Source organism: Hyaena hyaena, unplaced genomic scaffold, assembly GCF_003009895.1.
Source record: "Hyaena hyaena isolate Hyena2069 unplaced genomic scaffold, ASM300989v1 scaffold_178, whole genome shotgun sequence".
Classification (NCBI taxonomy): Eukaryota; Metazoa; Chordata; class Mammalia; order Carnivora; family Hyaenidae; genus Hyaena; species Hyaena hyaena.
This window is the reverse complement of record NW_024080807.1, coordinates 2,490,928-2,518,707: the sequence shown is the minus strand read 5'-3', so window position 1 is coordinate 2,518,707 and position 27,780 is coordinate 2,490,928. Positions and strand designations below refer to the sequence as shown.

At 37.2% G+C, this 27,780-nt stretch overlaps 1 protein-coding gene across 1 annotated transcript; it reads right to left on the bottom strand.

The window, feature by feature from the left end:
- Nucleotides 1–1,883: 1,883 nt before the first annotated feature.
- On the bottom strand, nucleotides 1,884–26,059 carry TMEM244 (transmembrane protein 244). The gene is made up of 6 exons (XM_039240405.1): nucleotides 25,996–26,059; nucleotides 10,560–10,677; nucleotides 8,942–9,015; nucleotides 5,360–5,485; nucleotides 3,752–3,796; nucleotides 1,884–1,978 (listed from the first exon to the last, which is right to left on the bottom strand). Exons 1-6 carry the CDS (start codon nucleotides 26,057–26,059, stop codon nucleotides 1,884–1,886), a joined length of 522 nt encoding a protein of 173 aa, XP_039096336.1.
- Nucleotides 26,060–27,780: the final 1,721 nt, after the last annotated feature.

Sequence of the window (27,780 nt, the reverse complement as noted above, 5' to 3'; positions counted from 1 at the left end):
TTGTTTGATACTTGTATTTTTCATAGAGCAGGATTGAGTTTTGTTATATATTTAACAGTACACTCTTTTCTGTGTGCTTCAGTGGGGTTTTATTTGGAGAATCAAAGTTCATAATGCTGACTCATTCATAGCTCCCTTATGCTGCCTTCCTTTAAAGATGAGAGAAAAACCTTTATTAATAATTGGAATTTATAATCCTTTGCCTGATTTAGATGAGTTATATATTTTACTACTTCCATGACTAAATATTTTGGAGGAAATTGATGGGAAGATTGAGAATAATGGATGGAAGGCAAAAGTTTGTGGAAATAAGTAAGTGTGAGAAAGAAGCAAGGAGGAAAATAGCAATACTTTTGTACTTCCATGTGCATGAGAAGCTTGGATTATCTAACCGGTAACTGATCAGCACAATGTAGTTTTTGTATATGTATGAATACATATAATTTGCATGACATTTCTTAGTGGTTGAATGCAAATCCCTATGGAAAAATTAGATTTTTAGAGTAAGAAATAGCTAAGGAACAATTCTAGAGCTGGTGCAACTTAGTTGCTACTTGTTGCCGGAAATGTTTGTGTGTGGGAATATGTGGATAGAGGGGAAGTGGTGTATGTTCCTTTCCTATCCTTTTCCCTATATTTATATTTTAGCTGTAACCATGGTATGCACTTATTTTATATCATAAAATACTTTCATCTATATTTAAAAGTGGTAAATATTTAAGACAATTATATAAATTTAGTTAGTCTCAGTTTTAATCCAATTCAACAAACACTGAATACCAATGATATTTAAAAAACATACAGCTGGCAGTACAGAGCTATATAATCTCTAAAAATACCTAGTCCCACCCACTTGTACCTTGTTACTCAAACTGGTCCATGGATGAGCAGCATAGGCATTTTCTCTGAATTGTTAGAAATACAGAATTTTAGGCTCCATCACAGCCCTTCTAAACCAAAATCTGCATTGTGACAAGATTTCTGGGTGATTCAAGTGCATACAAAATTTTGAGAACCACCATGTTCTTCTAACATAGTCTAAGGAAAGAAATAGACACTGATATTTTTTTAAAGGCAATAATTTTACAAGAAATTCTGTATCACAGAAACAAATACTGCGGGACAGTAATAGAATTTAATTCTGCTTATAGGGATTTGTAGTAGTTTTAACTTCACTCTCTTCTATGTTATACTTTCCCCATGATAGATACATCAGCATTTTCTAAAGTGTGTCCCCAGGGTGCCTGGGTGACTCAGTCAGTTAAGCATCCAACTTTGGCTCAGGTCATGATTTAACAGTTCCTGGGTTCGAGCCCCACGTCACGCTCTGTGCTGACAGCTCAGAGCCTGGAACCTGCTTGGGATTCTGTGTCTCCCTCTCTCTTCCCTCCCTCCCCCACTTGTGCTTTGTCTCTCTCTCTCAAAAATAAATAAAGTGTGTCCCTAGTCAAATATGTCTGAGAAACAGTGCATAATGTATACTACTACTTAGTCATGGCTTGTTCTCAATAGTATGTTAAAGATTCTGAGAAGTCCTAAAATAAACATCTGTTTCACATAAACCCAAGATTCTACAAATATACTTAAACATGCAACTTCTTCCTCCTTGCAAGTCACTATTAACATATTTTAGAACTCATTTTCTATGGAACACACTTTGGTAAACACTGTATTTTATAACTTTGCAACATTTTGCTCATGAATGCCTTGCTAGGATTCTTCTGCTCTCCATTAACTTCTCTTTTTCTTTTTATAGTTATAAAGTATCTAGCATAAACTCAACCTTGAATACAAGTGTGAGCAAAAAAAAAAATACAATTTAGCTCTGACACAATGTATGTAATAATATAGAAAGTCTGAGGCAAATTAATTCAGCTGTTTTGTTAAAACTCGTCCAGATCTGGATAGATAAAGTTGTCTTTGAACAAACAGTAAGCGAAAGCCTGGCCTCCACCTATCATTGAAACTAAGCCGGATCCTGCAAGTAATGAAAGGGAAGTTTTGGTTAACTACCAATAATGAATAATTCATTGGTGAGATTATGAATAAGAACAATTGTCATGACTGAAATAATGTTCCTGAAACTGACATAGCATTTGAAATAGGGTAGTTTATAGATTCAGCTAAGAGAGAGTAGGTATATATTCTGCACTGATAAATTGTTGAAATTCAAAACTTCCTTCAGGGAATAGATGCGTGGTTCTGTCAAATTAATAGTAAGGAGCTCTTAAAACTCAGAAATTCAAAGGCAATGAAGTCAAAGCACATGCCAAGGATTTTACAACTCTCAATTCTTTTAGCTCTTCAGACCTGCCATTTATTTGTTTTGTTGCTATTTAAAAAAATTTTACAAGGTATTTTCTCTCTAATTATAAAAGGGAGATATGCTCTCTTCTAACTTGGAAAATATTTTTTAGTATAGAAAAGATTTTGAAAACAGAAGTCTACCTACCTGAGCTATTTGGTTATATGAAAATGCCTTTAGCTCTAATTTCATTGGCCCAATGATTCTTGGATTTTTGGTTTTTTAAAAATATTAATACAGCCTAGCAGGACTTCCATAAATCTATGATTCTTTGTATGGCAGTAATAACATAATTCTCATGAAAGATAAAGTTCCCAGAGGGAAGGGGATCTGAGGCTCTGCAGGACTGGACAACTTCCTCACATAGACACACATCTAGTGTGAGACCATGAGATAGAATTTCCAAGCTGTGTAGCCACATTTCACTGATATCTAATTTTTTTAACTCAAAGAAAACAAAAGAAGCTTACCTCAAACATCATTTGGCAACCATTCTCTGAGTAAGCGAACCCTCATTCTTAAAACTGAAATAGTGACCCAGCTATTTTAGCAAATTCTATTGGCCATTCCAGTTCGCCAACAGATTTTCCTGGTCATCAAGGTGGCATTTGCTGTGTGACAGAATTGCCCAGGGCTTTAGTAAATTTATGGCATTGTAAATAAAATCCGGAAGATAAGTACTTGTTTTTCATGGAGAGACAAGAGCATTTCTAATTATAGCATGTCTCTCAGGATCTTCTTTCTGACTTATTAAAAATGTGCATTTTTGAAAGCTTCATGCAAAATAAGATATCATTACTTTCTACATGTGTGTTCTGTATGTAAGGGAACAATATTAGAGAAGAGTACACACTAAGGCTTATGGAGATGTAAGGGAAGTGGAAAATTAAACTCTAGTGAAGGGAGCTAATGAGTACTATAAATAATACTGATACTATAAACAGATAACTTGGCTTTGGGGAAAACAATGTGGTAAAATGCTGCATTTCTATTTCTAATTACTAAGCATGAAGATACTTAGGTAAAACTATTGCCAAATTTACTGAAAAGTGGAAATGTAAAAATCTCTGCGGTCCATACATGGTTTCAGCTAAAGAAAAAGCTTTAGAAGAGTCCACTGTAAATTGATTAATTTTCTTACTCGATACGTAATTGATGAATTCAGTTGTTCGATTAGTGGGAAGAAAAAAAATAGATGAAATGAAATCACATTTCTATGCACGTCGTTCATGTTGAAAGAGAATCAAAAGAATATGTCACAAATATATACCCAGTGTTTTATTCCATGTAATTTTAGAATGATGGAGACTTTGAGCAGTCTTCTGGTCCAATTACTTGACCCACTCAAGAAAATATTTTGATGCCCCCACTGTATATACAAATATTCATGTTGCTCATAATACATACACATGTGTGTGTAATATATATGGTTTCACATGTATATACCTAATGCTGCCCACCAATGGGATGTCAAGGGGAATTCCGACATAACTGCAAAAGAAAAAAAAAAGATGTTCATTTTTAAAATATGTTATTTTATTTATTTTTTTGCTCACTAAGAAATACTTCTGTTTGGTCAGATCATATCCACATAGCAAAGAGAAACTTTATCCCCATTCATGAAATTGGGTATCCCCAAAGCTGTATTTAATTCATAGTCTAAAAAGTCATCTGTGAAATCAGATACCTGAAACTCCTCTTCTAGGAATGATGTTATGAATTGATTGAGTGTTGATTTGATTATGAGTTGTTCTGAGTGTTATGCAACAGAAATGATCCTAAGACCACCCTGAATCCTTAAAGCCTGACTTACTTTGGAGTTCTGAGCCTCTTTGCTCTGAGCTCAATTCTATTCAGCAATGCATGATGTTAAGCACTTTCTTTGTGCCATGTGTTAGACAATTAACTTGTAACTTTTCTGGATCCAGAACCTATTGCCTACCGCACCCTTGAAGACTGAGTCACCCTATGCTCCAGAGCCCTTTTGGCAATATACTATGACTGTCTTCCATGTGAACTTAAGCCTCAAAGTAAGACAGAGAATTTGAGTTATGCGGTTTAGGGGTTCCAAAAGTTACTAACGGAGGGTGTGTGCCTGGAGAGTAGGATATTGATACACTAGCATTCTCTAATAGTAGTGATGCTGGGGTGTAGCAATTCATTTGGAAATTGTTTAAGTTGGAGGCTGATTAAACCATTAATAGACCACAACACTGAAAATATAAGAGTGACTTAAGTTGCTAATAAATAATAATAACTTTGAATTATAACTTGTGGTTGATTACCACCCACACTTCAACTTGTATTTTTTTTTTTTAATGGAAGACAGGAAGGGAGAAAAGTTACAATAGAAGAGGACATTTTGAATGGATGGAGGAAAGAATGCTTGAACTGTCATTTACTAAATAAAAACATGCTTAGACACTAGTCAGACTCTTCTCATTCTCATTGACATGTCACTGGGTCTCCCCCATAACCACAGAGGAGGCAACTAATGTGAAGGTTGTTGTGACTTCCCTTAAGACCATACACTTCTTAAAAAGGTAGAATTGGAATTTGAAGCCATTTTCTTTTGACTCCAAAGATCACAGGTAGAAATAAAACCCCTTAGTTTAAGAACCTAGTATTCTTGGTAAATGAACTATTGTTGGGATGTTTGTAAGCCTGCCAGTATGGGTTTCCTCAGGTCCCAGACTGCAGGTTTTGGTCAATTTCTGCCTCAGGGGTAGGGGGTTGGAGGAAAAGTATTCCAAACAGAGGCAAAGTCTGTACAAGCTGATGGCAAGTTGAACATGAGAGGAGAAGAGGACACGTCCATCTACATTTCAGTACCATTTTGAACTGGAAGATGTAGCCAATCAAAATCTCTCCCAGGAAATGATAGAAGGACTTGGTGGGGGAGGCGAAGGATGGGGGAGTGAAGAACTATCACCAGTTTTTATTATTTAGCCATCAGAGGACAATATACATATAACAAAGTTCTGCTCGTATGAATCAATTTAAGTACAACATCAGACTTGATATACTTTGTTTCCTTTGTTGTATCTTGCTTACCAGTTGAAGTGATGACAACATGAGGGATAGTTACTGAAACAGCATAATCCCAGACCCATTCTTCTACAACCAGAACAAAAAGCAATCCACACACCAGGTAGGTGACCTGTGTCGAGATTAAAAGGATTGCAAATGGAATGCAGAACATAATTATTTGCAACTAGAGAAACTAACAACTCAGAAACACAATTAGTAACAGGACCATTGCAACTTACTCTGTGGAGTCCTTTGGCAAGGACTTTTAAAATATCCCATCTCATAACAATCCTCAAATTTGGATAAGAACTTGTTAACATATTTTATCTCTTAGTAATCCTCAGACTTAACAGAAAAATAACAGTATCTAATTTATACTTCTTTGTGCTTACCATGTTAAAAGGTAAAATACAATAAAGGTTACAATGGAATCAATACCTGCTGATCTACAATTGGATTGCAAATCTAGTTGAAGATATATTAAAAACCAATGAGAAATTCAGTTCTCAGTTTTAGGAAATGAAGAAAAAGAAATGTAAGAGTTCATTGACTTATAATGTTTCTTTGGTGCCAATCATTGCCTAACTTGGAAATGAGTTCCTTTGTGTCTTTATAATAAAATGACACATTCAGATAGTCATCTGGGACACATAACTGATAACCATGGATGAAAGGAAGCCTCATAAATGGCTCATGTGGATGGAGGCACCCTTCTAAATCCAGTCAATTGTCTCGGAGTGCTTTCCCTGAACACGTATAAAGAGCTCGTTATTTATAGGTCAGTACCACAAATCTCTAAGAGCCCTGAATATGTGAAGGGTCAACCTTTGCCTTTTGTCTTTGGTATGGATCTTTAAACCTGGAGGGGTTTCAAAGGAGAGATCCATCAAATGTATGTGACAAATACACGTGACCCACATCAAGGTCCCTTTGAGATGGTATCACTTTCCATAAAAATTACCTTTCTTTTTTGAAAACAGAACAAGACAAAACAAAACACAGCAAACGGTTAGTAAATTCTTCTAATTCAGGAATCAATGAAGCTGGCCAGGCAAACTCTTCATTTTTGAAAACAAGGGGTTAAATAATCACATGATATCCTACTTTGCAGAAGTCACTTATTAACCAGCCAGCCAGTGATTGTTTCATGGGTGAGCAAGACACTAACCAAGTAAGAAAGTTCCAAGTGTCATCCTTTTTAAAGGCCTTCCATTATTCCTCTGCGATATCATTTAATGTAACTTAGCAGGTTTCAAATGCTGAATGGAGAATTCATATCAGCTCCTTTTGTTTCAGATGGGAATGAACTTGAGCTCCGCATGTCCTATTCCCTAAAACCAAGGCTGTGGAAGGAACTGCATTGCTGTGTCATAGTGACACCATGTCTTTCCACCACATGTCCACAGCTGTCTCTATCAGTGGCTCACAGAGCCTCCAGATTATTATAGGGAAATAGAGATGCTGCCTTTATCAGCACTTCCAGATTTTATAGGTTAACTTGCAGCTGCTTGGAGACATTGATTTTAGTTTTGAACAAGCTATATTTGCATCTATTGATAAAAAAAGGCTTACACTTTGTTTATGAAATGAAAGAAAGCATGATCTAAAAGAAGCGGTACATAATTTAAAGTCAGGATACCAATGTTACAGTCTTGCCTCATAGCCTAGGAGTTATAAAACCTCGAGCACAATTTTAACCTCTGGGTCAGTCTTTATAATTGGGAAATGGAGTGCTATCTTATCTACTTCAAAAAAAAAAAAAATGTTGGGAGGGTTTTAATGTAAAACGAAAGCAATTTGTAACCTATTCTCTGCTATGCAAAGGAAAGCTATTAGTAATCAAAATGTTTTAACTAGACTTAAACTTTTCAGTGTCCTTGCTAAACCGACTCTCCTGGGTGACAAAATCATTGAAACAGACAAGAAACTTGACCCCAGATACATGCCCAGGGCTCTGAGATTACTCTTACACTTTATCTCCGAGATTAGTCTAAATTCTCAAAGTAGCAACTTTGAAGAGTTATGGCAGTTATCTCCCCAAGCCCCAAATCAAAGATCTAATAGGCTAAGGTTGTATTGATATCTTTGTACAAATGTTAGTGTTTTGTGAAGGGAAAGAGTGGTATAAACTGTGGCTGGCATCCTGGGAATCTTCACTAATCTCTGCTATGTAAAAACACAGCTTTTCCAATAAGCTGTGTCATTCCTATCTCTCATTGACTGACCCAAAGGCAAGAATTAAATAGTAACAGTTGAGTTTTAAATCCCGTCTCCAAAACACATACACAGCCCTTAGTTAACTCTTTACTGTGACTATTTCCTTATTAACTGTGGACAGTTTTGATAGAAAATAAGTAAATTCTACGTTCAATAGGGAAGTGCATAAAGAGAAAGTTAAAATAGAATGTTAGACTTCTTGTGTCTCATTAGAATGAAAGCCTCTTTTTCCTAACTTATTCTTGTCTGTCTAAAGTTCAATCAGTAATGGCACCCAACAAATTTATCCATTTGAGGAAGTTGTTCTCAAGCTTTTCCATTTGAATTCAGTAATTTTAACTGACCAAGTTTCCTGTACAAGTCATATTCAAAATCGGGTTTCTTTCGCTTCAGGCAATTTTTTTGTATATTTGTATATTTGCATATTTGTTCCTAAAAAAAACAAGTCCAGTGGTTTTCTAAAGAATTGCAATGCTTAAAAAATCCACAGTTCCCTTAAAAAAAAGAGTAGGAAGAAATTTAACAGAATGTTAAGAATGATTATATTTTGAACGTAAGTTTGTGATTGAATTTCTGTTTTTCTCCTTGCGATTTATAGGCATTTTATAAGCTTTCATTAATTATGTGTATTATTTTATAATGGAAATAACACTGAAATCTTCTTTTTCTAAAGATGGGACAAACTTACCTTGAATGCCCCCCAAACAAGTATGTTTGACATATATTCAATACAAATACATAAGGCTTATGAGTGTAGCAGGTATTAATTAATAATTACTTTTTCAACAAAAATGATTATTTTAAGAGATAAATTTTTCCTTAGTATACTCTTTAATCACTCCCCCCCCCCTTTTTTTTATTTTGGGAAGAAAAATCAAACTAAGCAGAAATGTACAAAGCAGAAAATGAAAGTCCTCTGTCATCCCAGCTGGGAGATAACAGTTTGTTGCATAATTCTCCAGATTTCTTACCACTGACACCGTGTATTTTACTCTGTTCTACAAAAATGAATAATCACACTACACAAACACGACTGTCGTCTTCATTTTCCATGTCACATCTCATGAGCGTTTTTACATCAATATACTAAATCATTCTTCATTTCCTTTGAAAAATATTCAATGCACAAAAAATTTACCTACAAAATCACCAAGTATAAATTCATGTAATAATTCTATTCAATTACTCCAGTACTCCATCCTTTAGGAATTGCCCCTTTAAATTTGGTGATGGCATTTTCCTACATTAATTTCTGAAGTCAGTTATAAGATACAGATGGCTGAGAGGAAGGTCTGATATTTTATAAATTTTTAGGAAACAAAAACTATTTTGATTTTGGAGGCATTTCATTCACTAACTGACAAAAGATTGGAAATGAAAACCAATTACCTTTATAATTTGTGTTGAGCCACGAGGGGTGCATTTTGAAATCAAATGGTGCCAGGACATCCAACTCATACACCCTGAGATGTTACAAATGAAAACAGTTTACCCTGGAGGAGGCAGCTCACAGCTCTGTACATCAAGCCCTTGAACATCACTCTTCACCTACAACATAACTCATTAGCTTTACCATCTTGTGGAACATTTAGAAGCTGACTGGCCTGCATGGCAACCAAACAGTCTTTCTATCCCCATTGTCTTATTTGTCCGATTAAGTCCACTTAGCCCACCAAGTGGACTTCATTGTATTTTAGGTCTTTGCTGTAATCTTGGAGGTCTTTGACATCAAATATGGGAGGAGAACCTAATTCTGTGTCAAAAGCATAGGCATGGACACGAACAAGACCCAGGTTCTAATCCTGATGGTGTTGTGAAACTGGGAATCCGGGGAGCAAGTCAGTTCCATTTGGAGCTGAGCTTTGGTGTCTCAGCTGTAAATTGAAAAGGGTAATCTCTGAGATCTCTTCCCATTGTAACATCGGAGTCTATAAATATACTCCCTCTACTGTGCCTGTTTGTAGCTGTGTCCAGCTGGTCAATCAGTTAGCTGCCTCCCAGAGCTTTAAGGCCCAAGAACTTAAAATTCCTCTCCTCTGACTCACACTAACTACAAATCCTTGAGATCAGGCTCAGAGAGCCCTAAAGATTCTCAGCTCTTGCCTGCTCAAGGCCTGGCCTCACCGTCTCCAGTCCCAGCAGCAGCTGAGACCCCGTATGAGCAGCAGATCTTTCAGCGGGTTTGTCTGCAAGCGTGCTGAATAACATTATTCCCATTGCAAAAGCGGGTATAATTATTTCTGGGTACTCATTTGCATATTGAAATCAAAGGGTCCTAACTCCTTGCTTGCACAATAAAATTAAATTATATAAACAGCTTCTTAGAAAATTATTTGTAAATCTGCATAATGTATTTCAAGGCAACCAATGTATTGGCAACCTAAATTTGTAGAGACAAAATTAAACCACAGTGAGACTAAAAAAATTACCTGAAAAAATTGCCTCCCACTTACATAGAAATACCATTAAAAATACACGTTTTACTTTATCCTCATAATAACCCTCTTTTGATCAGTTACTTTCATTTGACAAATGAAGACAATTAAAATAAGAGAATCTCTATGGATTAGTTAAGATGTTTCAGAAAGTTAGTAAGAACCTGGGCCAGAATTTAGGTCTCTTGACTTGGGTCCAAGAGATATTTCAGTATATATCAAAAAATATTTAAATTTGATGTAGATTATCTCCAAATTCCCTTCTAATTCAAATCTGCTCTGATTCAATCCCAGCCCAGGGAGTAATAGCTTCATTTTCTTTCCATGACCATCTTCCAAAGAAAAACGGGGAACAGTCCTGTCTGGCCCTATCTATCCAATCATTTGATCATTTGCTTTGATCCTTTTCGAAGATGGCACATTTGCTTGTTTTTGCTTAAGACTGGCACAAAAATATACCATATTTAAGTTGCATCCTCTATTCCATAAAGACATGTCAAGGATTAAATATAAACTCCTTTCATATTCAATCTCAGCTTTTTAATTCTGTTTGAAGGCAACACGCTACTTACTTGAGCATCATGCAGCACATGCCCAGAACCGTGTAGTACACAGCATAGAAGAGAATGACACATATAAGGAGATTCTGCAAAACAACCTGCGGAGAACATAGGCGTGAGCTCCAAGAGCCTGGGCTTTTTCACACGGTTGTCGGTAACAAGTCTGACAAACAAAAGACGATGAATGACTGCTAGATAGTGTTGGCTACCTTTGTTTTGCTTGGAGACCTGTGGGGTGGGAAGGACTTCAAAGTCCACAATGAAAGTTTTTCAAACTGGAAGGTCTGGCATGATCCATATTTGTCCCAAGGATTAATGCAGCACAAAATAACCCATAGCACTCACCTTCCATCTACCATAACATACTTTTACCATAAAATGCCATGCTAACGTGCATAGTTTCATTTGACAAAATGATTTTATTATTTTTTTATTTTTTAATCTTCATTTTTGAGAGAGAGAGTAAGAGACAGAGTGTGAGCGGGAGAGGGGCAGAGAGACAGGGGGGCACAGAATCTGAAGCAGGCTTGAGGTTCTGAACTGTCAGCACAGACCCCCACAAGGGGCTTGAACTTACAAGCCATGAGATCATGACCTAAGACGAAGTCGGAGGCTTAGTTGACTGAGCCACTCAGGAGCCCCTAACAAAATGATTTTAAATCTCAGCTGTCATTATAGTCAAAATATGAGAACAGCTAGGAAAATTTCAGAAGTGTGAACGAAAAAGTACATAATAGCATAAGAATAATTGAACCTGTGTACAAGAATTTCCAGAGCAATTGACCAAAGCCACCATAGATGGTTCTGAAATGGCCTCTACCACATATGAGACTTACGAAGGAAGCATTGCAGATTAATGGGGACCAGATGGATTATTCAACAGTGTTGTGAAAATTGTCTAACTTCTAGACAGAAAAATCCCATTAGATCCTAGTCTTGCACCAGACACCAAAATAAACTTGAAATGAATTAAAGGCTTCAATGCCAAGAAATAAAATGGGAGAAAATATTTGTAATATATATTATGAGCAAAGGATTGATACCCACAATACATAAACACATACAAATGAAGAAAAAGACAAACCAAGAGAAAAATGGACAAAGTATATAAATAGGCAGTTCACATGAATAAACATTTAAAAAGCCAATAAACAATTGAAGATGTCTGAAGCTCCCTATTAATCTTTTGAAATATATTCTTGTGAATATAATAAAAATGTCAACATTTCACATGGAAATTCTCCAGTTTATCCTTTCCCCTTTTGAATCTTTTTAAAAGTCTTCTTGTTTGGTCAACACTTATAATACTTGAACATGATTCACTTTCTCTGAATGACCAACTCACCAAATCTACCAAATCTTTTACTGGTCTGGGTACAGAGGAAACCTCCCCTAGAGGCAAGAAGAGAGGAGTTAGCACTGAGCACACCACTACCAATTCACTAACTGGACCAACTTTACAGGTTTACCAAGAACTTACTTCTTTCAACTACCTAAAAATGGGTGAGTTGTCTGGCCTAAGAGAACCATAGGGAAATCTGTAGTAAAGGGTTCTAGCACCTTCAGGTTCTCAAGCCCCCAACCCACCCACACTCATGCCATGCCTAGCTGCCCCCTACTCTTTCCCTGTAGCCCCCCCCCCCCCATAGCCCTAGTCTCTTCTCCTTCGGCCCATCATGCTCCTCCTCCTTTTGCCTTCAGTATCTCCCACTCCTTGTTGCCTAATCTCCCCTCCCCCATGACCCTTAATCCCCTCTTATCCCCATTCTTTTATTTCTTCATTTATTTTTGGATTTTGTTAATCTTAACTGAAATATATTTGATGCATTTGTAAACTTAAGGTGGACAACATGTGGATTTGATACACTTGCATATTGTACCGTAAGTGCCATTGCAGCGATGGCTAGTACTTTATCATGCCCCATAATTATCATTTATTTTTTGCTCGAAACATTTAAGATCTAGTCTGTCAGCAAGTTTGATGATTATAATACAATATTGTTGTCTATTTTCTCTATACTGTGCATTAGAGTTCTAGGACTCCCTACTAGCTGCAAGTTTGTACCCTTAGCACCTCAGTCTCTCTTTAAGACCGGCACAGCCTGGTGGTTTCATGAAGGCTGACACAATCCTTTATAAGGGAATAATGAAAAGGATGAGGCCTTCTTCTCATAGCTCTCTTTCTTTTATTAGAGAATAAAAATATTTTCTAGAAACTCCCATCGGATGTCCCATTATGTCTCACTGGACACCACTTAGGGGCCATGTGCTCACTTCCTGCATGATCACAGGCAAAGAGTAAAGGGGTTTACCATGGTAGGTTTAGAACACTGAGACTTTGCTTCTGGGGACTGGCATCTACTACTGTAAGAAAATAAAAATTATTAGCAATGACTAGCAAAGAAAGGAAAAGAGGAGTGGGGTCTGCTACAATGTAGGCAACTAACAGTGTCTTCCAAGTGGTAGAATCAATATGGAAGTAGTAAAAAGACTTCATTTGGAGAGAAGATTATTTAGAGATTATGAGAACGTGTGAAAGCTTTACCTGAGTGGAGAGTCCAAATACTGTGTCCACATTTAAGTCGGTAGGATTCTTTCCCAAACGTTGAGGTAAGAATCTGTTGATATGGTAGAGAACAACACGTATGCTTCCTCAGCCTTATAATTTTCTTAAGGGTCATGTGTCTTTGGGTTTGCGTTACTCTTTATTCTCTATGTTAATATCAGTTTGTTTTTCTTTTCATTTGAGCATCAATAGCCTCTAGTTGAAATGTTTCTAGATGATTGCTTTATTTTGATTCAATCCAAAATAAATAATATATGGCCCCTGTACTAATATACAGTCAAACACAAAACTACTGTTATTTCTATGTTAATGTTAAAATTTAAATAATTTTTATTTATTTAGTTTATTTCTTAATGTTTATTTTTGGAGAGGGAGAGACAGAGACAGAAAGAGAGAGGCAGAGTATGAGTGGAGAAGGAGCAGAGGAAGAGAGAGACACAGAATCCAAAGCAGGCTCCAGGGCTAGCTGTCAGCACAGAGCCCGACTCAGGGCTCAAACTCATGAACCGTGAGATAATGACCAGAGCAGATCTCGGATCCTTAACCGACTGAAACACCCAGGCACCCCTAAATAATTTTTTAATCTATTCACTTCCTATAAAATTTGACCTTTATAATCCAAATAGGGGATTGTGATACATATTCAGAAAACCTGCAAATACTAATATGTGTAAGACATTTGGAACTATCTTTTAAAGAGTGAAATCATAATTTGCAGGAGAACATATTTACTGACAAATTTTACATATAGATCTGTCTATTGCCCCCCAAATTTGCAAAACACTACATATAAATAGAATTATACATTTTAAATTCTTTTGAAAGAAATATTTTGAAAAGCAAGGCGTAATTTTTTTAAATTTTTTTTTAATGTTTCATTTATTTCTAGGAGAGAGAGAGAGAGAGACAGAATGAGCAGGGGAGGGTCAGAGAGAGAGGGAGTCACAGACTGAACCAGGCTCCAGGCTCTGAGCTGGCAGTCAGCACAGAGCCCGACGCGGGGCTCGAACCCACGAACCGAGAGATCATGACCTAAGCGAAAGTCGGACGCTTAACCGACTAAGCCACCCAGGCGCCCCAGCAAGGCGTAATTTTTGAAAATAATTACCTTCTCTCTACCAGAATAATATATTTAGATTTTCAAATAATAATTTTCCTATAAGCAAATTCAGTTGTCTCTAGTAACTTCTTCCTATAATCTGTACTCTGCTGCACAGCTCACAAAAGTAACTTTCTAAAAGGCAATCAGGCCATGACTTCCCCTGGTTGGATATCCTCTGACGGCCTCACAGTCATCAGGATTCACTCATCCGTTTTTCCATTTGACAAATAGTCACTGGGCTGAGTGGCAATGCAGGGTGACTTGGATGTGGTCCCAGGCATAAAAACTCAGTCTCGCAATGTTTCTCAAATGTATAAGTATCAGACTCAACTTGAGGGCCTGTCAACACACAGACTTCTGGGCTCCAGCTCCAGAGTATCTGATGCAGTGGTGGGACCCAGAAATCTGTGTTTCTGACAAGTTCCCAGGGGATCCTGGGCATTCTGTTTCTATGACCACACTTTGAGGACCACTGACTTACAGGCAAGAATGATCAGTAAACGGATGGCTATAATATAGAGAGAAGAACTGTCTGTTCTTAAGGAGTGTACGGAATGCTGTTTTAATAACATATTTTCTTTAACCCAAAATATCCAACATACTATAATTTCAATATGTACTAAAGATTAAAAATTATTAATGAGGTGATTTATGGTTTCTGTTCATGCTGTGTCTTAGAAACCCAAAGCACGCACTTACAACACATCTCAGTTTGGACTAGCCACCTTTCAAGTGCCCAGTAGCTAAGTGTGGCTAATGGCTACTGACCATTGCCATTGCCTTTCCTTCTGGCATCACCCCCTCCATCCTGTCCCAAGCAGTTGATAGTCTATATTTACTATTTATTGGGAAATTACTAGGTATCAAGCAGTATAACCATATTTTGTCATTTTATCCACCCTTCTCCACACCCTACCATTGTGCACACATAAAAAACTTTCTGGGTATGGGTAACTATCATTTCCATTTCACAGATTTGGAAACTGAGGAAAAGAGAGGTTAGTGTTATCCCAGCTCAAGGGGTCTGGATGTGGCAGGTTCAGAGCTGCTGGATGTCAGAGATCTTCTTTGACTTGTGCTGTCTGGCCTCCAGCTTGGTAGGCCCTCGATAAAGGAATGTTTAATTATCAAATCTAGTTCAACACTTTCTTTTAAAACTTATGGCAACTGATTCTTTGTTTTTTTTTAAGTTTATTTATCTTGGAAGAGAGAGAGAGAGCGCACGCATGCAAGTGGGGGAGGGGTCGAGAAAGAGAAGGGGAGAGAGAGAATCTCAAGCAGGCTCCATGCTCAGCATGGAGCCTGATGCGGAGTTGATCTCACAAACCGCAAGATCATGACCTGAGCCAAAATCAAGAGTTGGATGCTTGACCAACTGAGCCACGTGAAAACTGATTCTTGACTAGGTTAAATGAATGTCCCAAAGTCATTCTTTTATTTAGTGGCAAAGATAGAAAAATAAAAAATGTATTCAAATAACAAAGGAAAGATATTTAATAATGCTACACAAATGACTGAATATATAACTTCATTATGATGTAATTATTATTGCATTGTAGGAAAATCCAATATATAAGGATCCGAATTTGTAGAAGTCTAGAAATTTAGCAACTGCCAAAAATTTTATTACTCTTTAAAAATACATATTTGGATCCTGAACCGAATAGAGTGTGAAAAAACTATGACATTTGGCTATTCGAACTTGACTAGATATTTGATGATGTTAAAGATTATTGTTACTATTTCTCAGTGTTATAATGATTAGAGGTTTATCATATGCAAATACAAGATCATTATAAATGCAATTTCTTTATTAAAAAGCTCCCATGTTGTTTTATTTGTGCATAATTGCAGAACTATTTTGAGAGTAGAATATATCTGCACAAGTCTGCAAAATGTGCAAATTTAGGATATGGTAAGTACTTAAGTTGCTTTCAAAAAAACCGTCTGCTAAAAGTGATCTTCATAGTCATCTTTTTTGATGAAAAGTATTGTGATGCCAGCTTGCCTTCTACTGCCCTAAACAACAAAACCTTTTTTAATGAGTTGAAATTAAGAAACGACTACACCTTCTAAGAAAGTATAAAATTCTTTTCGTTTGAGGTTTCAGAATCCCCCAAACCAGAACTACTATATGCCCGTTGTCTCTGAGATTTCAGAGCTTTAGTGGAAACTGAGTGCTCCGGCTGCATAACTCATTCAACCTTCTTTCCAGTTTCCAAACTGGTTTGACTGGGTGTCGGAGGGCTGACAATACTGACACCATCTTGGGTCCTGCATCTTGTTCATGCCCATGCAATAAGTCCCCCTTGGGCCTATGAGTTCCAGGCCCCTTGGAGGTTAACGTATGCTCTGGCCAGAACACAGGAAGACTTGTTGGATCTGCCCACTTTGGACAACTACCCTTTTCTCTATAAAAATCTGTGGGTTAAAGTCTGGACTTGGTGGAGAATAGCTGCATAGCACCTGGATCATTATCCACCTGATCCCCACTCTCAGTAAGCTATCATGAATAAAACTGTGTAAATGTATGGAGTGGCTTGCTTCGTTTGTCAGTCTCAAAGTGCCTTCTCAGTCTGGAGGATACTTTTGGTCTCCTCCACATCCTAACTCTGGGTGTAATTCAAAAAGGAAAAGTTCATATTCATTTCATTCTTCTGGAGTCAATGGCTATCTTTTACCTTTGTCTTCATTTGTCTTTTGATTTTTTCTTGTATCATTTCATACCACTCCCAGAGGGATGACTTCCACATATTTTGTGGTATTTCTTCAAGCAATTGGCTAAAAGAGATGGGGTCTTACTGTTCTGTGATACCCCATTTTATCTGCAGTATGATTGGGACATGTCTTTTATGTTCACTAAGGTATTCACAGTGGCCGGCCTGGTTCCTGGCACACATGGGCTCTCAGTGAATATGAGCTGACTCACTCATTACAGTTTTAGGATAGAGAGAAGCATGGCTGATTTCAGAATGCACCTGTGTTAAGGAGTATACATTATGACTGATCAGAGCCTAGACCACATGGAACACCACCTCACATACAAGCAATCGTTGCTGAACAATAAGGTAATAATCAATCACCAGATAGTTACTGAGTGTTGACACTGTGCCCAAAGCTATTTCAGACTTCCTGGGATGACAAAGGAAGTGAGTCAAACAAAACCATCACACGCTAAACAATTAGAACAAGTAAATATATCCAATACACACTGACTGTTTAAAGTATACTTGTCTAGATTATCTCATACTTCAAAATAAGCACCAACATTGAGCTAGGATTATACTCACTTCTTTTCAAATAAGTAGAGGTTTATTTGAAAGAAAGAAACAGTGGTGTTTCAAAGAAACAGAGGTTGGGAGAAATGAAGTGATATGCACAGAGCTGATCAATGGAAAACTTGTAATTATATCAAGTTTATTAACTCCAGGTCAGAATGTAAACTTTGCAGTTCTGATGATGAGGGAAAAACTACCTCAGAAAGGAGATAACCCAGGATTCACAATGATATTGGGCTATTAATGAAGGGTCCACACCCTTCATATGCCCTTTAAGTGCTTCTCAAATTTTATTATTCTTAAGAAATACCAAGTGCTCGTGTGTGAAAAGTGAAAAATCCTCATATTCCATGTCTAGATATTAGATATTAGGATTATAGGTACTAGACATTAGGATCTAGATATTAGGATTCTGTAGATATTGGGCAGAGCCCAGGTATCTGCATTTTAACAAACCTCTCAGATGATTGTAATGCAATGATCTACTGAGGACACAGAAACAGGGCCACGTGATAAATAGAATGTAGGTTTCTCCTATAGTTTCTTCAGGTAAAAATGTCTAAATGGGAATTGGATGGACATCTGGGAAAACTGGATTCCGGAGCAAAATGGGCAAGATGGATGAGAGATAGATTTCCAACTGGAATGAACAAATATGATCTTTTACTTCACGGATAATAAAGAAATGAACACTGAAACAACAGTAAGACACCATTTATATTCACTTGTTTTGGTGAAGATAAAAGACATTGTTCTAGATTGCTGGTGTGAGTACAATTTAGTACAAGTCTAATAGTAAGCAATAAATCAATATGCAGTTTTCAAAAGGGTGATTTGAACCTAAATTCTGGTAAAAAATAGAAAAGTCATAAAGGTGTCTATCTTCACACGGTGAAATCATTGGTGATTTCTCCCCCCTTTTCTTCTGTATTTTATAAATTTGTAATGAAAGAGAGAGACCTAGTTTCTAGCTATCACAGCTTGTATGATTGCAGGCAAGTTACTCTGAGTAATGTTTTTATGTGTAATATAAAGCAAAGGTGTTTTTAACCCTTAGGGGCTCATTATTTTGTTGAATGTCTAATGCCAAGTATGGACTATGCAGAAAAATAGATATGCTCACAAATAAGGCATTTTGTGCAGTTTCAGGGCTTTCACAGAACTGCTGAAGTCCATGCATGGATCCCAGGTTAAGAATCTCTAATCTTGAAGGATTATTTCATGTTTAACTATTAGCACTTAAAATCCTATGGGGGAAGAGAGTATCCCTAGCCCCTTTAGAAGAACTAAGGAAACCATCAACCTGGTCATCATATCTATAGCTATGGCAGATGCTACAAGCTATAAAAATATTATTTGTAGGATTAGTACTCTAAATTATATCTCAAATTTCAGTATGTCCATTAGGCCCTTTCTCTAGTTGAAGGGAACAGAAAAGCTCACCGTCTTAATGATGATATTGAAACAATGTTGGAATCAATTAAGGAAATGGACTCAGCAGCTGTTTAGCTGTTTAGCCACCATTTAGGGTCCACAACTCAGTACATGGTGGCACTGGAGACCCAACAACACTTCGACAATCTTCCATGTGAGGACTAACCTCTTCTGGTCTCTGATTCACTCTTTGTTTCTTCTTCCTTTTTTTTTTCCTTAAATAGTTTATTGTCAAGTTGGTTTCCATATAACATCCACTGCTCATTCCCACAAGTACCCTTCTCCATGCCCATCACCCCCTTCCCCTCTCCCCCACCGCCATCAGCCCTCAGTTTTTTTTTCTCAGCATTCAAGAGTCTCTCATGGTTTGCCTCCCTCCCTCTCCCTGACTATTTTTCCCTTTCTCCCCCATGGTCCTCCATTAAGTTTCTCCTGATCCACCTATACATGCAAACATACGCTATCTGTCCTTCTCTGCCTGACTATTTTGCTCAGCATAACACCCTCAAGTTCCATCCACGTTGCTACAAATGGCCAGACTTCATTCTTTCTCATTGCCATGTAGAATTCCATTATGTAGATGAACCACATCTTCTTGATCCATCCATCAGTTGATGGACACTTAAGCTCTTTCCATGTTTTGGCTATTGTTGAGAGTGCTGCTATGAACATTGGGGTCCACGTGCCCCTATGCATCAGCGCTCCTGTATCCCTTGGGTAAATTCCTAGCAGTGCTATTGCTGGGTCATTAGGGGAGTTCTATTGTTAGTTTCCTGAGGAACCTCCACACTGTTTTCCAGAGTGGCTGCAGCAGTTTACATTCCCACCAACAGTGTAGGAGGGTGCCCGTTTCTCCACATCCTCGCCAGCATCTATAGTCTCCTGATTTGTTCTTTTTTGCCACTCTGACTGGCGTGAGGTGGTATCTCAGTGTGGTTTTAATTTGTATTTCCCTGATGATGAGTGACGCTGAGCATTGTTTCATGTGTCTGTTGGCCATCTGGATGTCCTCTTTGGAGAAGTGTCTGTTCATGTTTTCTGCCCATTTCTTTACTGGAATATTTGTTTTTTGGGTGTGGAGTTTGGTGAGTTCCTTATAGATTTTGGATACTAGCTCTTTATCTGATATGTCTTTGTTTCTTCTTTCAACTCTTCTTCCAATTAATGAACTCTCTTACATACAAAAAGAAAACCTGATTAGATAAACCAATCACTGCCTCATATATGGTCTCCAGGGTGGATAGAGCACTATTATCAGGGGCTAATAGACAGCTGACTGGACCGTGGATGGCTGTCTTTCAGTCAAATGAACCTCTCTAAAGCACCAGAGATGTCCAATGATAGACTTCACCTCACATAAAGCATGGAGACCTGTGTAAAAGGCACCCCACAAATAGGGTTGAGGTAAGGGTCAGTACCCAGAATACTTCTTAGAAAGAGAAGACTTCTGACTTATTCACTGCTTTTAAACTATTAGTAAGACAAACATGTAGAAAACAAGTTCAGATACAGTCTCTATTAAAACTAATATGATAGCGTAGGTTATGAGGATGGGGGTAGTTCTGGGGATGGGTGGGAGAGGATGAAACAAATTCTCTCGTTTTCGTGTACTGGTTAACAGTTTTTGGTCAGTTCATGTCTCCACTATTTCTTCTCCAATCTCTAACGTTCAGAAGGTTCTAAAATACACTAGGTCCCCAGTTGCCTCTTTGATTTTCTAAATTCCAGCTCTTATTAAAATAATACACACTCATTAATTCAGTCCCCAAAGTATTCTGTACAAAAGAATATACACAAATCTGATTGTGAACTTAAGAGTCATTGAGGAAATTTTGGGAAACATAAAAACACAAAGTACAAAAAAAGTGAAAATCACCCCCAATCCATTATTCTCACAAATCTAAGTTAAATTGCTACCCAGAGCTGTCAGATTCTTTTTGTCAACACCTGTATCTTCCAGTGATTAGAAGTAAGTGGCTGCTTTCCATTTGTCTCCCATATCCTTAATTCAGTATTTAAAAACTATAAATCTGAGAAGAAATATAAATGTCTTAAGAGTGTTTGTCTTTAGATGCTAAAATCATGGCATTTTCTTCTACTTTTTCTGTATTCTATAAATTTCTAATGAAAGAGAAAAGACCAGGTTTCTATATTGTATGCTATAATCATAGCAAGTCATTCTTAACATCATGGGAAATATACAAAAATTTATTTGCAGATAAACACCAAAATATTGATACAACCTGTTTTTGAAAACTTAGGAAGTTCCCTCTCTCTGTCTCTCAGCACTTTGACAAATACTTTGTGTTTGCCAGGTTTACTCTGAGGAGTTCATAATGATATACTGAAGGCCGGATCCGCCATCTTGGCCGGATCAATTGACAGATTTCTTCATGAAGTGTGTGGTCGGGTGGAGGTAGAGTCGTGAGGTGAGGGACACCACACGAATATGGGATCTAGATCTTGGGTGCTCTTGTGATGGTATTTAGGTGGCTGAGCTTTCCAGATTCTGATATCTCATTCACACAGGAATAGTGATGTCTATTCAACGTTGCCTATTTTGGTCAATACTCATTTAATCAGCAAAAACCTATAACTTCTTCCTTATGCTCATTGACAAAGTCTCTGGTATATTTTTCACTAACAGCTTTTCAACTGCCTGAGAATCTTTTCATTGCTGGATTCCTGAAGGATACCTCAGATGCTAACCAACAGTTACTGGAGAGTAGATTAAGCTTAATCTATGCACACATATCTCACACTACATTATACCAGAGTATTTTGTATTTTACATAAAATACATATTTTCAAAATAGATCTTTTTATGTTAATATTCATATTTTGGCCTTTTAAATTGCTTAAAATTAACTACAGCTTTTGCAAAAAAAAAAAAAAAAGTCAAGCAGGTAAACCATGGAAAGGCAATGTGAAAATTGTAAAACATTTCTCAAAGGCAGAAAATGAAAACAAAATTGTCAATGAACTTAGGTATTTTTTTCCCTGAACTCTCAAAAGAGCAAAGACATTTCCTATATAATTACAAAACTATTATCATACCCAAGAAATTTTAACGAATACACAATATTATTTATACAGAATTCATATTCAAATTTCTCCAATTGTCCTCAAAACCTAGAATCAATTAAACTTTCACATGACAGGGGCACCTGGGTGGCTCAGTCGGTTAAGTGTCTGATTCTTGATTTCAGCTCAGGTTATGATCTCATGATCATAAGATCATGTCTCATGGGGCATCTGGGTTAAGCATCTGACTTCAGCTCAGGTCATGATCTCATGATTCATGAGTTGGAGCCCCATGTCAGGCTCTGTGCTGACAGCTCAGAGCCTGGAGCCTGCTTCAGATTTCTGTGTCTCTCTTTCTCTGCCCCTCCCCAACTCGTACACATGTGTGCTCTTGTTCTCTCTCTCTCTCAAATATAAATATTAAAAAAAAAAGATCAAGTCTCATGTTCAGCTCCATGATGAGCATGGAGTCTGCTTGGGATTCTCTCTCTCTCTCTCTCTCTCTCTCTCTCTCTCCACCTCAATGTCTGCCCCTCCCCTGCTTTCATATGCATGTACATTCATGCTCTCTCTCTCTCAAAATAAACATTTAAAAATGAATGAATGAATGAATAAACAAATTTTCGCATTACATTTGGTTGTCATACCTCTTCAGTGCCATACGCTAGATTGGTCGGATGGTTTCCTTCTGACTAGAATCTTCGGGGAAGAACACTACATAGGTGATATTGTGTACTTCCCATTGTGTCTCATGAGGAGACACATAATATCATTTTGTCTCATCAGTTTGATCACTTGATAAAGATGATGCCTGCTGATGTCTCTATCCTTGTAATATCCTTTGTATCTAACAAGTAATCTGTGGAGTGACGCTTGAGATCATGTGAATGTTCTGTTCCCCTAAAACTTTTTACTTAATTGGCTTTAGCACCCAGTGCTATACTTTGTCTGAATCAATTATTTACATCGGTTTGGGAAAATAGTAATTTTCTCATTTTAGTTTTTCTTCTACATATTAGTACACATTCTTTCATAGAGATCTCCCTTCTTACCTTGAATTTATGTATATATTATTTATTCATCTATTTTTGGTAACTTGTAGTATTTTTTTATTTTCCATGCGTTATAGCACATTAATAATCATGATTCTTGATTCTTGTTGATGCTAAAATTGTCCCAAATTTGACCGATTTGAGCACCTACATTATACCTCCTTTGACTTTTTTACTTATCCTCATCATTTTCTTTATGTGCATCTTTGCTTTCTGTCACAACCTGACATGCCAGTGAGACACGTGCCTTTTTCATTACTATATTTCTATATGCATTTTTGTCTATTTGTGAGCTTTCTAGTCTCTTCCATAGATTTCCCTGTCTTTCTATCTATTCACAGATAAATATCACACTGTTTTAATTATAGAAGCTTTATAGTATGTTTTAATATGGGCACCCCTCATTGTTCTTTATTAGAGGTCTCATAACTATGTTTTATGTTTATGTTTATTTCCAAATAAACTTCAAAATCTACTTAAATAGCTCTATAAAACAACTTTATGTTATTTTTATTGGGATAATATTAAATTTATGATTAAGATGGGAATAAGTAATGGCTTTATAATGTTTACTCCTGTTCACCAAAAAACAAAACAAAAAAATTCCAAATTCATTCAAATTTACTTTTGTATCTTTTAAAAGTATTTTAATTTTTCCTCATATTTTACATACTTCCTGTTGTTTATTCTTTTTTAAAATAATTTAATGTTTATTTTATTTTTGAGAGAGAGAGCGAGAAGCAGAATGTGAATGGGGGAAGGGCAGAGAGAGGGGGAGACACAGTATCTGAAGCAGGCTCCAGGCTTTGACCTGTCAGCACCAAGCCTGACACAAACTGTGAGATCATGACCTGAGCTGACATCAGATGCTTGACCAACTGAACAACCCAACTGCCCCCTGTTAAGTTTTAAAATAATCCTGCTTTTGCTACTAATGTAACCAAAGATTTATCTTGTGATATCATCTAACTGGCTATTGTTTATATACATAAAGATTTCTGGGTTTTGTTTTTAACTTAACATTCTATCACTTTACAGAGTCTTATTCTAAAATTATGTCAGTGTTTTTATTGATTCTCTTGGATTGCTCAAATGCACTATAATATCACCTGTAAATATAGTTTCACTTCTACTCCAATTCTTACAGCTCCATTATTTATTGTAGTCTCATTGCATTGTCTAGTACCTCTAATTTATTTTCAAATAATAGTGGAGTTAGTGAGTATCCTTGCTTTGTTCATGGCCTTATTGTGAATGCTTCTAGCATTCTCCATCAAGAAATATACTGGGTTGGTGCACCTGGGTGGCTCAGTCAGTTAAGCGTTCAATGTCAGCTCAGGTCATGATGTTATGGTCCATGAATTAGGGCTTGCTTTGGATTCTGTGTCTCCCTTTCTCTCTCTGCCCGTCTTCCACTCATGCTCTGTCTCTGTCTCTCAAAACTGGATAAATGTTAAGAAAAATTTTAAAGACATATACTGGCTTTAGGATTGCAATATTTGTGTTTGTGTGTATGTTGTTATAGATATATATTATCACTAAAGAAGAAATAATCAGTTCCTATTTTGTTCAATGTTTGAATCAGGAATGGTTGTTAACTTTTGTCAAAGGTCATTTCAGCATCTATGAAGATGATTCTACAATTTCCTACTTAGATTTATAAACAAGATAAATTATGTTAGTAGATTATCCAATATTGAACCACTCTCACATTTTCATAATAAACTTATTTGATCTTAATGTATGTTATTTTGCTTTTCACTTTTATTTTCATAAGTAATATTGAGCTGTAGTTTATTTCTTTTATTGTCTGTATGAGGTTTAGATGTACGAGAGGTAATTCTCGTTTCATAAAAATATCTGTGGCTTTTCTTTTTTTTTTTTTTCTCTACTCAGGAATAATTTAAGTAGCATTAGGAATATATGATCTTTGGAGTTATAGAATTCCCCTATGGGAATTCTGGGTCTAGTCCTTTCATAACAACTTTCTCTATTTGTTCTATGAAAACTGGAGACCCTTATGTGATTTTGCAAAGCAGAATGCTCCCATTAGCTAGAAGAGCTGTACCCTTTGCTACAGAGAAATATATGTATATTCGTCAAGGTCTAGCTCATGTATCGTATTACCGCTCCATCTCCTACTGTACGGCAGAATCAATCCTTTCCTATTTCTTTTGCATTTATAGCATTGTGCATACGTCTTACAGGTCTGATCACATTGTTTGTAGCATACTTATTTATAGAGGTTCCCTTTTCTCCAGACTTTCAAGGAGAGAGACACGGACTTAAGCATTTTAAATTCCCCAGGCACGGGGCGCCTGGGCGGCTTAGTCGGTTAAGCGTCCGACTTTCGCTTAGGTCGTGATCTCGCGGTTCGTGGATTCGAGCCCCGCGTCGGGCTCTGTGCTGACTGCCAGCTCGGAGCCTGGAGCCTGTTTCAGTCTGTGACTCCCTCTCTCTCTGACCCTTCCCTGCTCACGCTGTCTCTCTCTCTCTCTCTCTCTCTCCTAGANTCGGAGCCTGGAGCCTGTTTCAGTCTGTGACTCCCTCTCTCTCTGACCCTTCCCTGCTCACGCTGTCTCTCTCTCTCTCTCTCTCTCTCCTAGAAATAAATAAAACATTTAAAAAAAAATTCCCCAGCCACAAAGCCACCGCTTAGTTTTTGCTAAGCGTGCAATACATATATTTCAAATAGTGACGAGTGAAGAGCAGTGAAAATAATAACAAAATCTCACTTCAGTATGAACCCCATAGACTATTCATAAAGCATGTAGACTCCACAGTGAGAGACACAAGCTTTCTTTTCCAGTTTCTCCCTGGCAAGTCTGTGACATTGGCCAATTACTCTGTGTTTGCTTCGACTCATCTGTAAAATATAGGTAAAATCTCATAGGGCTTTGTATTCAGAACACGTGTAAAATTCCTAGCATTAAGCACTGTATGTGCTCAACAGATAATCCCTTGCCCTATTACTTCCCTCGCGAAAGCTTACTTCTTAGTTCTTTGGGCCATTCCAGAGCAATCATGAGATACATCTCTCTCACCTGTAGTGCCATGGCGCGGACTCCAGCCTTCAGAGAGTGGTTCCCTCTGAGAGCGTCTGCACAGATGAAATTCTAGTCTAGTTCATGTCAATAACTACACGCAGGGATGTGGTGTGTCCCTGAGATTTTTAAATTCAGTGTTTGTTTTACAACCATAATGTTATGTTAGTTCAATGCAGTTATGAAATGTGTATCGTACCGGAGTCCTGAATAACAATACATTGTATTTGGAACAACAATTTAGAAGTCCTCATACCTGGGCGTTCTTCCCAGTTCCTGTGCTAGTGCCCCAGACAGCAAATTAATTAAATGGCCTTTGGCCATGGCTCTTTCCCTTGAGTCAGCTTTTCTCTCATTTAAAGTACAGAGACAGGAGGGCTTTAATTAGCCCAATGCCTGGCACACTGCACACACTCAATAAATGTTAAGTCTTGGAATTCTCTTTGGATAAAGGTCACTTTTGCTATTAGTATTACTTTATGAGCATTTGAGTAGTTCCTGTGATGATGACATTGACAATGAATAAGGACTTAAGGAAAGTTAATTCATAACTTACAGGCATGTATCATGAGACCAGATTTTCAACAACTCACCTAGTTTGAATATATTCACTGTTGGCCTAATGGTCTATAGCTATGATTCTAACACATAAAGCTCTGGGATTATAAAGAAAGGAAGACCTGTAGCAATTACTTGAATATTTACCCTCAAAGGAGTGTGTGTGTGTGTGTGTGTGTGTGTGTGTGTGTGTGTGAGCCCAAACTAAATATAGAGTCCCCATTCTTTATGTAAGCTACTTAAGGAAAAGGATATTACCTTTGAATTTTTTTTCTCCAGTAAAAGTTATTATTGCTTGTTCAATCCCCAAACTATATATAAATTATGAATAGCTTAAATGCTCTTAAAAATAAGTTTTAAAAAAATGTTTTCCCTGAAATAATATTTTCACTGACCTAGAAAATTTTTCTTAGCTGTTGCCATACTTAGCGTTTCTAACTGATGATGTATGTTGTGATGATGGCAGTGAGCAGAAAAAGCTTGAGGAAATACACACAGTGCTGATATTTTGCTAAAAGAACGTAGCACTAATTCATAGAACATAATTTAATTTTTAAGTAAAAATCTGACTTTCCAGAGTGTCATTCCCTTAAGGCTAGATCTTTATAGGCCCAAAGCCTGTGTGAATTTACACAGCTGCTTTGAGGCTTTGCATATTTCCTTGTTTTAGGGGCTTTGATTTTTTTAAAGGGGTATTTTTATACTGAAATAAAACACAACTATTAACACTAGCCTCAAGGGAAAAAGAAACTAACAAACCTACAGCTTAAAATGTTTCAATCCTTTTCCTTGAAAATCTTGCACATCTTTCAGAAGTTGGAAAAATGAAAGCCATCCTCTGCTAAAAACAGATGAGGGCCAAACCGTCATGATTTCAGAAAGAGCTAGCAGAAGTGCAGGTGTTAATTCTAGAAGGTAAAAGGGTCCCTCCTAAATAACCATTCTCTGAATGTTCTAGAATCTTCTCTTGGGCACACGTGTCTCGAGATTGCCAGCATTACCACGGGACGCAAGCTTTCGCTGCAGAATGTTTTCTGCATAGTTCCCAGCCAAAAGTGAAACAAGTTGACTGCTGACAGAGAGGCCATTTATAGAACGTATTTGCTTACACCCGTGCTAGGCAGTAACTGAAAGCCAATGCAAAGAAGTCATTCCTCTTTACCTTGCTCGGAGCA